At 35.6% G+C, this 13,689-nt stretch overlaps 1 protein-coding gene across 1 annotated transcript; it reads left to right on the top strand.

Annotated features, from left to right (window-relative positions):
* Nucleotides 1-1,071: 1,071 nt before the first annotated feature.
* On the top strand, nucleotides 1,072-13,610 carry LOC113518399 (nucleoporin Nup188). Its single transcript, XM_026903302.3, has 17 exons — nucleotides 1,072-1,237; nucleotides 1,305-1,518; nucleotides 1,794-2,395; nucleotides 2,739-2,859; nucleotides 3,700-3,813; nucleotides 4,309-4,608; nucleotides 5,488-5,812; nucleotides 6,408-6,591; nucleotides 6,821-7,001; nucleotides 7,759-8,026; nucleotides 8,706-8,998; nucleotides 9,188-9,487; nucleotides 9,569-10,993; nucleotides 11,089-11,210; nucleotides 11,457-11,673; nucleotides 12,337-12,570; nucleotides 12,976-13,610. Exons 1-17 carry the CDS (start codon nucleotides 1,215-1,217, stop codon nucleotides 13,564-13,566), a joined length of 5,514 nt encoding a protein of 1,837 aa, XP_026759103.2. The 5' UTR covers nucleotides 1,072-1,214; the 3' UTR covers nucleotides 13,567-13,610.
* The last annotated feature ends 79 nt before the right edge of the window (nucleotides 13,611-13,689 follow it).

Genomic DNA, 13,689 nt, shown 5'->3' with positions numbered 1-13,689 from the left:
AGCCTTATGCGCACGAGCTCATAGTCCGGTGGTCACGCGTGCAACATCCTAGTAGCCAGGTCTTCTATGTGGGCGTCCAAGGTAAAGTTCATAAGATCCCTACACTTTCCTACGCGACGCTTGAGAGAGACACCACCCGCCACAACACCCCACGCGTACAAAACGTGAGATATTGCTGCGCTCGTAGTTTATTCTTGTTAGTTCGACTTGTATTGGCATACCACCCCGGCGCAGCGTACGTGAGGTGTGATCGAATCTTATTTTTTTGTTGTTGTTTCTTGTTTAGATCATGTATAAGTTTAACGTCGTCTTAAGAGGGAGATTTCCTGTCAATATGGGCCGTAGGAGGTACCTGCCTACTTTGGTCTTATTGCGCGACCTCCACTCCTAGATAGGTGTCGGAAGCGAACCACTTGTTCGGGAGGTCGCACAGGCATAATTTTGTTGGGTGATATTTGTGGCCGAAGAGGATCGCCTGCATTTTGCGCATGTTCGCCAACAATCGCCATGTCTTCAACTAATTTGTAGGGTGTCAAGCTGTCTCCGCATCTTTAGCGCTGCATGCTTGGTTTTTATGGACAACGCTATGAAGTCTGCTTCGTCTGCATCTACCTACTATTAGATCCTTTACAACATGTAATTTAAATGAATATTTCCCAACATACTACAAACTTAAAATGCAGGGTCAATGTCTACAAATAAGCTGTAAACGTTGTTTATAAGGACATTCTGTAGAAGGTAGGTATATTTAGTATCAGCATTGCACCCATGCGAATCCGGGGTGGATTGCTAGTATAATATATATAAAAGGCTAAGTGAGTTACTGACTGATACATATATTAACAAACAGCTGAATCTAGAATCTTTAAATTTTGCAGATACGTTTTTTATATAGCATAAGTAAAGAATGAGAATGTAATTTTGAAAATTCGAACCTTAGGGTTCGAATTTTCAATATTCTCTATTAGTAGAGTGAGTTGAAAATTTATTAAATTCTTATTGTCAAGTATAAAACAGTACTATAAAACTGTAAACGGCTTTGTGTCTAAATTCATACTCTCTCTCTAATCTGTGGTTTAAATCTGTCATATCTACATACAAAACATAACCTAACGAACAATACTTTTTTAGGAGAAAATGAACACAAAGTGGCGGTAAAGTGAAGAAATCAAATAAATTTTATAAACATTCTTAGATGAATTATTATTCGCAATATGACTACGACTACTAACGTCAGGTACGTTTTACTCGTGTAATGAAATTCCATTGGTCTTCTCATTTCTAATGTTATAATCAAATTTTAGTTATTGGAAGCGGCTATGGTGTTGGACCAGCTCTGGAAGTCTTAGTAGTGATGAACTCGAAGCAGTATTGGACACGAAGGAAGTTATAGAATCGCTCCGCCAAGGACTCGCTAGCTACAAACCCAATAAACCTGAACTGTATGCTCAGTTACAGAGTAAATATCCTGACCAAACTAAACTATTGAGCGTAGTTCAAACATTACAGAATTATATGGTTTGTATAAAGAATTTTATTTTTATATTTAATGTTTTTTATATAAATTAAATGAGATGCAAGTTGTTGTTTCTGGGATGCTGGGATGTTCATGAATCTCCACTTATCTTTCCTGCTATACATTATGAATGCTAACAACAGTATAGAAGTATACCGAAATTCATAGAGAAGCATTAAGTACTATTCTAAATGTTTAAAATAAAAATTAATTTTATTAAATACTTTTATTTAAGTATACTTAAATGAATAATAATTTTAATTTTTTTTTCTTCCAGGACATTGACTGTTTTAAATTATGGGATATAATACAGTCTTATTTATGTGATATTTCATATGGTACACCATCAAATGCTTTGAAAAACATTGCCTTTGTGGATACAAGACCTACTTTCTTACTTCCCAATATATGGAACTTCTATTATTCAGAAAGACTGTTCCTCTTAAAGCTACTGCAGTTCATAATAGAGATGAAAGATGACAGTGTTCATAGTTACCACAAAGTGTTTATGAAAATATACAATGACATAAAGGAAAACATTATGGAATCACTTATTAATCAGTTTGAGAAATTGATAACCACTGCCCCTCCTCCTAGGAAGATTCAGAATGATTTTAGCAGTGACACTGTGAGGCAAGAGTGGGCAGAGTCCAATTTGAGAGAACAACTTACTATTCTACAGACTCTATTATTACTTGTTAGTGAGAATTCTATTAGCGATACACTATTCAATAAATTACTCTCTTTATTTAAAAAGCACAACTTTGGTAAAAACCAAGGATACAATGAACTTCTCGGGGAAACACATAGAGAGTCCTATATGAGAATCATGTATATGGAAATCTGCCTTTTTATGGTTGTTATGGATGGGAAACTTATGTAAGTTTATTTTAAGAGAAAGCAACATAAACCAATCATAAATAAAATTATAAATATCTATTTATCCTGTGCTGATGTCTTCGCAGAGTAGGTTAAAAATACTGAACTCTGCCCTTATCCTTATATATATTTAAATTAATCTGTTTTATTAATTCATTTTCTCCATACTTGCCAACTTTAGAGATTGTTAACTATTTTTTTCTGAGAGAGAACATGGCTACTCTGATTCTAATCATTGTTCTTAATATTTTTTTTTAAATCATTAACATATATAGTACATAATTTATAACTAAAAAACAATTATAAAATTTGATTCACTTCATAGTTCAAAATAATATTTTAGTAAAAATCTATCATCATGGATAGAGACAACCAAACAACATGTGGAATCTGAACTGACCAAGTTAGAGATGAATGTTGAACACAGTGCTATGCTTATAACATGGATGCTGCTAACATTACAGGTAACCTATTTTTATATTTTACACCATATCAAAATTCTGTTTAATATGCTTTATTAGTAAATGCTCTTTATTATTAAACAAGATATAATGTAAAATTAATTGATATTTTGCACTCCTATCATTATTTTAAATCAAAGTAGTGATTAATTAAGACTTGGCACTATAAATACTCAAATTATCATTATAATTTTTATTTTATTTACTTGTTATAAGTTACAATAACAGTTTGCAAACAGAAATGAATCATTAAAAAGAAAACAATACAAAAATTTATCAATACTATGTATATAATATGAATATTCCTTAGATTTTTTTCTATACAAAGCAGGATAGTTTTAAAACTTGGAATAGCAACTTTCTAAAATGCAGCACTTCAAAGATGGAGGTAAAGAAACAAGAATGAGATAATAAACCAAATGGGATAGAGAATCTGTCTGGTGTACACAGCATAGAGCTTTATGCCAGCTTTCCTTATCTATTTATGTATTGTAGCTAGGGATGGTTATGGTACAGCAATATCTATAAATTTGTTGTTACAATATCCCAATTGGCCCAATAAAGAATAACTATATAACATTTTGATAATTTTATATGTCAATATGGAGCACCAAATGAAAATAAATATAGATATAATAAATAAAAGTGATATCAAAAGTAATGATGACATTTTTTCCCCCATCAATGTCCAGAGGAACATAATATATAGATCAATGCAACACTGATATTAGTCATACCTACTTGTAGCTTAGTTACCTTTTGCTTCCTGTATATGAAAAAGTTGGATTGTATTCTTACTGCCATTATCACTCAAAAAGTAATCTACTATTATTCCTTTTTCAGAGTGAACAACATTCAAGATTATTTGAGAGCCAGTATCAACATTTCGGCACTGTAGCACTTAGAATGCATGTATTTGAATTTTTACAAGAAATGTTGAGTAGCTCTGTGTTTTCTGTAAGTTTGATCCATATATTTTTAATTTTTCTTCATACATAAATAATATCTGGCTTTATTTTGTGGGACAGAATGTTTGTAAAACACAGGAGTTACTTGTATTTTACAACAGATAGTGAATGAGATATCATTCTCTACCTAATGTAAAATAGATTATACCTCTAATTAATTGTTAGTAATAGCCCCATAATAGCCATACACCCTGGTAGACCAATTTTAATGCTGTCCCCCCTAAAAACAGTAATAATTTATTCATCCCCATGGGCCAACTAACTTAATTTCATCTTCACCTATCATCTCTCATTGGTGCTCAGTGAGTTTGTACCGATTGAGCATGCAGAGTTAAGATTTCAATTTCATCCATTGAAATGAAATAATAACCCTGATGATGAGAGACTCAGTGCGGAAATATAGTACATTACAATCATCTATTAAAAATACTTTGATATAAACTCTTTATAATTATGATTTATATCATTATCTTTACATTAACAGGACAATTCAAAATGCTCAAAAATTGCTAGACAACGCGTCTTTTGCCTTCTCAATAACTTATGCGACAAGTTTGATGGGGATGGCATGCTGAGTCACCAGCCAGGTATCATGCAGCTCTGTGCTGATCTCCTTAAAACGCCGGATATAGCAAGCCAGTTCTGGAAGTTGCATAAGAATGATGACAATTATGGAGTGGTTTCACTTTGGAATACTGCCCTGGAATACTTCCCGTACAACTTTAACGCACTTTCTATTTTGGCGGCAGCTTTAGGGCAAGCTGGGAAATGTAGTGTCAGAAATGTAAGTATAATTACATCTTTGCCAATTTTATAAATGTGAAGATGAGTTTGTTACTTTAAAGCACCTTAACGATTTAACCAATCACTATGAAATTTGATATATATGTATTATATGTGATTAAGAAGGATGTAGGTTACTTTTATTCTGATCATTAAATATATCCCGATTAGTTGGACGAAATCGCGGGTAAAACTACTTAAATAATAAACGAAATTAAATTTATTTGCAAGAAACGTTGTAGATAAAATGTTGCATTTGTCAAGTTTGTAGTTTGAGGTTGCATTTGTATACTAGCGACTGGACACATATCGCATTTTTTTTAAATCAAATATAGCCCCTGTTACTCACTTATTATAACTCCTTTTATAATATTAGTTATGTCCATGGTACTGTTCATGTCTATAGGAGACGGTTACCACTTTAGAGTCTTTGCCATTCTAAGTTGCATAAAAAAATATTAGACATCACTGGGCATATTACACAGTATTATTTGGTCTTAAACTAAACAGTGAAGATATGCACTATAATTATACACACTTAGAAATACATATTACATAGAAAACGTCCACACTAATAATATAATAATAAACAAACAGACATATTCACGTCTATATTGTGCGAGATCGAAGCCGCGATCAGTAGTGTATTAATAATATATAAATGTAGTATTAACCACTACATCGGGGGTGCTCAATCTTAATTTAAAAAATGCCTATTATGCGGAAAACTAACATATATGCCACGACAATCCTGCATCGCCCATAGTTGCAACCTCTCATAGTCAACAATATTGAGGCACTACACTATTAAGCTTGTCAAAATAAAAATGAAAAAGATATCAGGCTTTATACATTCATGTTAATATATGCTTTTTTGTAGCTTATAGCAGAATTACAAAATCTACCAGTTTATACCGAGATGTACAACCCTAACGCGGTACCTGTTATGTCTTTACAATCTGACGATGGTATAATTGGCCGGGAGTACTACCCACTGGGTAATCCCTCATACCGCATTGAACCAGGCTCTAAAGCTACTATCATGGAAAGGAAAGAAGGCACCATGATCCACTTCCGCACGCCGTACTCTTATTGGACCGTGTTTAATAATGAGATAGAGAAAGCATTAGATCGTAAGCAGCACCATCAACACAACATTAGTGTAACTTTAGAGAGAGTGTACGAAGGGACCAAAGTCTTGAAAGGTAAGATGCAAAGTCATAAGACAGATTTACAGTCTAAAATCCAACAGTATTATAGACTCGTATGAAACTTAACCTATTTGTGCTGGGTTATAAATAATTCGACTGTGATCCCTCTCCCCCAAAAATATGTGGCTAACTCTAGATACATCGCATACGTGAGATAGAACGGCACAGAAATATTCGGCGGGTTCTCATATGTGCGTTTACCATTTGTATCTTATAGGGATACCGTGTATCCACTATAAACGAAGTAACACTATTATTTGTGACCTTTGAAATGTTTGAGTCAATTATAATATTTGTTCATTCATTAACAAAATTGCTAATTGATTTATTATCACGTCGCCAATGCGATTTGATATTTCCGTTTCTTGCAATTCATGACCATGCGTTAATTCTTCTCGCAGTATATACGTATATATATTTAAGTACTTAGTAGACATAGTGTATCTGATAAAGCCATCACCCACACAATCATAATGTATAATATGTACACGCATCTACCCACAAGTGCGCATGCGTTCGTAAACTGTACGACTTGTACCTATTTGACTCTGTAATAATTATATGCTTCACAAATTAATTTTTTTTTAAGGTGTATTAAAAGCTTTAGTGGAAGACAATGAGATTCCAAAGAACCTAGTGGTGCCAAGCGAGGGTGTATTCGATATGCTCGTACGATTCATGCGAGCGGACGAACCCGCTTTGCCACTACTAGTCGAGTGCCTCCAAGTTTGCACCACTTTAATACCTATATTTCCTAAAGAAATACACATGAGGTATGTTAGTTATGTACACATGTACATATCCATAACTACTAAAATTTATAATAAGTAGACAATGATCCGAGGTATTTAATTTATTATTACATCGTATCTTTTTAGATTTAATAACCTAATAGAATAATTGTATTTTCTAGTCCACTTAGTTTTTTTATAGTTTTTTTTTTATTTAATTACATTACTAGATATTTCGTGTTTGATTTTTCATATGCAATCTTTATTTTAGGCTTATAAATACAGGTTTACTGCCACGGGTGCTAAACCAAAAGCTTTCCCACGTGGAGTACGCGAGTGGCGCTTCGTTTGACACAGCTGCTGTAGGATCTTATTTGATCACAATTGAACAGCCTACTGGCTCATATAAATTCTTGGGAGCTTACATTGACTTGTTGTGCGCTTTTCACGAGGTTAGTTTTCAACCCTCATCTTCTGTGATATTAGAAGAAGTAATGTAACATAATCATATTGAATCGAAAGATTTATTCGGGGTCAAAACCAGAGACAAAGTTGTTGTGTCCGTGTTCTGTATTGTTACCTATAACAATGTAGTTCTATATGCTGAGTAAGCTGGAGCCAAGGGCAGTAGATTTCAGAAGCGGCAAATTTGGGGCATTTTTTCTTTTTATAATCAAAGTTACTAGCTAGAATGGGCCACTGTTTTTTTTTTTCTGTGGGTGTCGTAAGAGGCAAGTAAGGGGACTTAATATTCTAGAAATGGACAGCAGCATCCCGTCACTCTTAAAACATCACTAAAGCCTAACTGCGGTTGCCAGCCTGCCCATCAAGTGTGGCAAAACCACCTTTATAGGGAAGACCTATGTTCAGTAACTGACCACTGGCAGTTAACGGCAGATATAAAATCATATGATATAATAATAAAATCATAAAATTACAATTTAATTGTCAAAAATTGTATTTACTATAATTATACATTAGAAGATCGATTTATAAAATCGGTAGAAACTGCAATATTTTAACTGCCTACTGGGAGCAAATATGTAAATCGTCACTGGTTGTGACGATAGCTCCCTGGCGTCTGAGTTGCAAAGTGATGTTCTGTAATCAAGTCGTACGTATAGTTCAAATCTATAATTTGAAAACAAATAAATCATATTTTATACACTTTTACTTACATCACTTGTATACATTTTTTATGTGCATTAGATTTCAATCGACGAGCGCATAACGAAAGACATCATTCTGCCCGGCCTGATACTAACGTTGCGAGAAGTGTTTCCCAATGTATGTGGGTGGCGCTACCGCAACACAGATGAACGGCGTTGTTTGTTGCAACGTTGCGCCAAGTTCCTCACTCTAGTGTTACAACATTCAAAAGATACAAACGATAGTATAGAGCTACTGAAACGCACATGTGTTTACAGCTTATTGCATACAGAGAATGCTTTAGAATTGTTGAAGATAATTTCCGTTGGTAAGTACTATACAATATGAAAAATTATTTATTAATAGAAATGGTGTGAAGATGTGATTTTGAATTTTTCCTATAGGCATCGTCAGACGAACTCAAAACTCAAGTAAATTCAGGCTGGTGTATCGCAGGGATTTAATCTTGGTCCCATTCTGTATACCTAAGCATAGACTAATTTTTTCTGCCTTGAATGAAATAATTGTAACCACATTATGCTGACTTTTTTTATTAATTACTTTATGACAACCGACATAGTTGGGCAACATTCAGGAAACTATGTTTCGTCTTTGTATCCCAAATATTCTTAAGTCTATAAAATGAAAGTCTATAAATTATGTGTGATGTTGATCATGACATACAAAATCAAAACGCCGTCCTTTTGTTGCTAATCATATGTGTTGCAAGGAGATGTGGGTGTAGCTGGCTTATGACTATTCCTTGTTTTGCTCTATAAGTGAGGTCTGTGCCAATATACAGTGAATGACTGAAATGATAATGATGACGATAAATAAATATATTATTTTTGTTGTGGCGCATTAAACATTTCTTATAATTAATAATAATTATAATAAATAGATTTATTTTTCTCTTCACAATTCATTACAGTGAAATACAATGAGACATGCTTATATTAAAGTAATCAAAGTATTTATACACACAACTACATACATATATGTTTTAGGCAATATCCAAGTAGAAAGAATGATGCACAACGAAACAAATTGGACGTCCGGTACGGGGTTCCACTATTTATCCACATTGCAGAGATGTGTTGCACTAGTAATGTTTGCGCTTCGATTGAAGTCATTAGTTGTTGAAAATGGTGACATGACGCCATTGGAGCATTTGATATTTGCACAAAATAAACAGAAGGATTCATTGAAAGTAGTGCCTAAAGTGACTAGCTACATAAATCATGCGTTCAATAAGAACTTACCAGTATTATGTTGTCGGTTGCTAAAGAAGTTTGCTGATGTAAGTAATGAATGATATAATTTATAATGTTGTATATATATCGCAATTTTTAGATCAATTGTGTTTCATATGTGAAGTGTGTAGTTTCTAAAAAAAAGTTTTCTCGTATTTTTTCACTCTACTGTACATCCTCTATTACACTTTCGTTTAAATGTAGCTGTGAGTCTTACAGTCGTGTTTGTTTTTCAGAGTTTCCAAATGTCTTTATTCTCATCATTGGACATGACTGCATATCAAGTGCGCGTTATGTTTTTAGACAGATTACGTGATAAATATGAAACCATTGACTTGAAAGTCTCTATCCTAGAGTTTGTAGCTACTTGTGTGGGCAAACAACCAGGACTAACGGAAGCATTCTTCATGATGAACCATGAAAAGGCAAAGGCTGACGAAAACAATAAAGATACACCAAAATCAAAAACTGAGCCTGATGATAATTTTGAGGGTATTTTAGGTTACATGGCCGATTATTTGGGCACTGTAAAATCTGTAAGTATATTTAAATTAACTCTGGAGTTCTTCAGGGATTAATCTTAGCTCTTTTTTAATTTTGATTGGATTTGTTTTCAGGATGCTAAATTACTACATAGTCCTTTACTTGGATGTATTATGGAATTGTTCCATGCACTGTGGAAAAATAATATGCAAATCTTAGTAAAAAAACTACGTGAAAATCCAAAATTCTGGGAACATATGACCAGTCCTTTATTCAGCGAAATTCAACCCAAACTGAGAACTTACGCTCAAATATTCAATGTCCTCGGTATTGAGCTATTTACATCAAGAGACAAACTAGAACCTAATTTAATAGAGATGTTAGAACTATTTTTCGATACTGATAAAAAACATCTAGATACATGGATAGATTATATATTTGCCTTTAAAGGTAGGACTAATATAGACGAAGTAATAGATAAAGTTCCAATTTGGTTGGGTTTGTTGACCTCTTGGAAGGATTTTACGACAATATTTTGTAAATGCCTTCCAATATGCCTGAATATAGCGCATAAGGCTAAAATGGTAGCTCCATGTATGAACGCTTTGCTGATTGAATTAGATGATCTGAAAGATAGCCGATTAGTCGTTATACTCGCTGAATTATATGTCATAATGCTGGCGAATTGGAAAGACGATTGTTTTGATAACAGAAAAGCCAGCGCTAAGCAAATAGATAGCCTTCTGACTAACACGGCTATTATGTATGAATGTTTGCATCCCAGAGCTGTTCGAGCGATACTCTCGATTGGTACAGTGGCTATAAGTAGTTTAGATTATGAGATAAAAGCCAACAGTGCAACAGCGCAAAGCATTATACGATCTGTGACTAATATCAATAGTATCGAACTAGAAAATTTATTTGATGATATAAAAGAAGTACCGAAAAACGAACCAAAGCTGAACGGTAACAATACAAACGAGAACATTCCGCCTGTGGTTTTATCTCTAGCTATGTTGGAACAATGTTTAGATTTATATGACGATACCTTTTCCGGGCTCTCACAGTGGTTTCAATCGAGTAGATTCATTAATAAATTGCTGTGCTGTTTGCAACAGTGTTTACAAAACCGTCGGCATTGTCATACCTCTTTGGCGGCTTTACGTTGCTTAACAGCTTATGCAAGAGGACCGTTTTCTAAAGACTTGCTCATGAGCGATGTGGATCAATTTCTTTGGCTGCAGCTATTGCCGCCTAAGTTTGATACTAACGGTGGTCCATTGGCGTGGAAACCACACGAGTGGTGGCGTGTATACGCCTACAGCTTGGACTTCATATCCATGATGGTGATGAAGCACGGTCAATTCTTTGTCAGCGATGCCATCACGTTCGTAGGTGTGCATTTGGAACATCTGATAGAGGCAACCTTGCTGCCTCGACAAGTATTCAACATTGAAGCGTTAAATCTTTGCGCCTCAGTATTAAATCTTATAGTACAACTTGTGAAATATGAATCAAGATGGCGGATACAGAATATAAACTCATTGATTGGAATAATGGTAAGCTAAAATTTTCGATTTATATTTTTGTTAGATAAAAAAAATATAAAAATATGTATGTATAATTATTGAAAGAAATAAATTCTATATTACAGCGTAGTATTAGTGCCTGTTTTTATCAGTGTGTGACGCTGATGCTCCGCTCGCGTCGGTCATCTGATCCCACACTACAAGCAAGCGAGGAATCTGTCAGTCAAGCGCCTTCTCTATTGCACAGGTTTGTGTGATGTACTCATGTGTAAATTGTATTAGCAGTATAAAGCGGGAAAATGGTTAAGTCGGTTAGTTTGTTATATACACTTTACTGTAGGACTATGTATATATATATATATATATATATATATATATATATATATATACATAGTCCTACAGTAAAGTGTATATAACAAACTAACCGACTTAACCATTTTCTATAATGTTATATATATATATATAACATTTAATGTTATTATTTCGTTTACAGGACTCTGGAAGTGTTACATATGTCTACTCTGTGTCTGTTGGCCTTCAGTCCGGACCTCCTGTCCTTGCTAGCAGATCCAGGCCTCGATTTGGAGCGTTGGCAACCACTAGTAGAACTACATTTTGGTGCACCAAAGATAACTTATGAACCATTCCCCCAATTGACATTTGGAACATTATTATCAGCAATATGTTTGCTAACTAGATCCTTAAATCAAGTATGTATAATAATATAATTATTTTTAAGTAACTACTAACTAATTATATGTTTTTATATCACTACTGCAAACACAATTGTTTCTTATTTATAATATCTATTCTGCACACAAATTGGGACAATAACTTTTTAATATATGTATATAAACTTGTAAGCAGTGCTTCACAGGAATTCGCGACATTGCCATTTTAAATATCTGCTACTTTGACATTTAACAAAACCAATATCTATATAATACAATATAGCTAATTATTACGCGTTAAATTGACTATGCTCGCATTTTGTATTCTAATTTTCGTTTTTTTTTTTTTTTTTTTTTATTCAACTTAGAATGGCAAACAAGCTGACGGCCCACCTGATGGAAAGTGGTAACCGTCGCCTATAGACATGAGCAGTACCATGGACATAACAGAGTATACTGTTTCGCCCATGATACTCCCCATGCATTGCCATTCCTGAGGACTCAGGTGTTATTCCTCTATACCCAGTAAATTCACGCCATATCCCACCCTTCAAACCGAAACACAGCCATGCAAACACAACTGCTTCACGGTTGAAACACGAATGGGACACATCGTTAAGCGTCTTGTCAATTTTTGTTAAAAAATTTGATTCCACTGGTCAAGTTTTATGAGAAGGGTATCCCAATAACGCTATGTTGCAGTCGTACCAGTTCGAGGAGGGCAGCGGTTGGCGGTCACCGCGCGGCCGGCGGCGGGCGAGCGGCGGCGGCGGCGGCGGCGGCGGCGCGGGGAGCAGCCCCGAGGCGCGGCGCGGCGGCCGCAGCGAGTCGCTCACCAGCGTCAGCTCGGCCGCCAGTGGCCACGCGCTGCCCGCACTCGACGACCGACTAGTGGGTGCCGCACTCGCTGCTACCGCCGCACTTCTAGCCTCACAGGTACAGCCCGAATCACCACCTCTCACCACTATCTCGGTACAGAGTTACCGACAACTATCCCGGTACACAGTCGTCTACCACAGTGGCCTCATTCACAGACCATCAAAACGATATACGATCAACCCAGTCCGGATCCTCCAAGCGTCAATCTAGTGCACATCACCAGCCCAGTATAACAACCATCTACTGCCAGTACACTAGAACATATGCAAGCACCTATCACCAGCCCAATACACAAATTAATGAAGAAACTGTTCAAGTAATGGAAATGAATGGAACAAAGTCCATTATATATGATTATTTCTTTGCAATTCATTAAAAAAAAAGTACTAGATAATATTCCATTTGAGGATAAGTGTAATGACTGAAATATGTAATAAATGTTTATCTTTTATATTATTACAGGCACTACTTGCGGTTCGTGACCCAAATGTGCCCTCACGGCACAAGCAACTCGTGCGACGCGAACTCGGCTCTGAGCTGGCTCCCTTCCATGACTTTGTGCGCAAACGTATACTGTGCGCCGCTCACGGCCGTCCCTACCTCATGCGAAACAAGCTCGACGCGTGGCCTCTACGATCTAACGAAGAAGAAATTAAAAGAATAGAAGAAGCCAGGAAAGAGAGAAATGCAACCAATGAAGAAGATGATAGGCCTCCGCCGCCGCCGCCGAAGCGCGTGAGCCATGACTCCATGCGCGAATACATTCTACGCAAACACTATTTAGACAAGTGCGCCCAAACTCCGAGCAAAGGGCCGCATTCTCCCGTCTCCCATTCTACACCGACTTCTGATAAAAAGAAAGAAATGTCCAGAAGCTCGAAACGCGTGTCGTGGGCGGAAACCACGAGGGACAATGACGATACTTTCGACACATCGTTGCAGGACATCGAGCCAGTCTATTCGAATCTTACTGATGTACAAATTAATAATGACGAGGATTATTTCCACTTTATGTCTGTTTTATTTCTTTACATATGTCAATCTGAATTGTAATTTGTCTTCTAAATAATAATAAATATTTTTCTACAATAACTGTATTTAAATATAATTAATAATAAAATGATGGACCGCCATATCAGATAGTATCTGGTAAATATCACAGAATAATGACCATGG

The sequence above is a fragment of the Galleria mellonella genome, unplaced genomic scaffold (assembly GCF_026898425.1).
Source record: "Galleria mellonella isolate WM207_F2 unplaced genomic scaffold, CSIRO_AGI_GalMel_v1 utg171, whole genome shotgun sequence".
Taxonomy (NCBI): Eukaryota; Metazoa; Arthropoda; class Insecta; order Lepidoptera; family Pyralidae; genus Galleria; species Galleria mellonella.
This window is presented reverse-complemented; position numbering and strand designations above follow the sequence as displayed.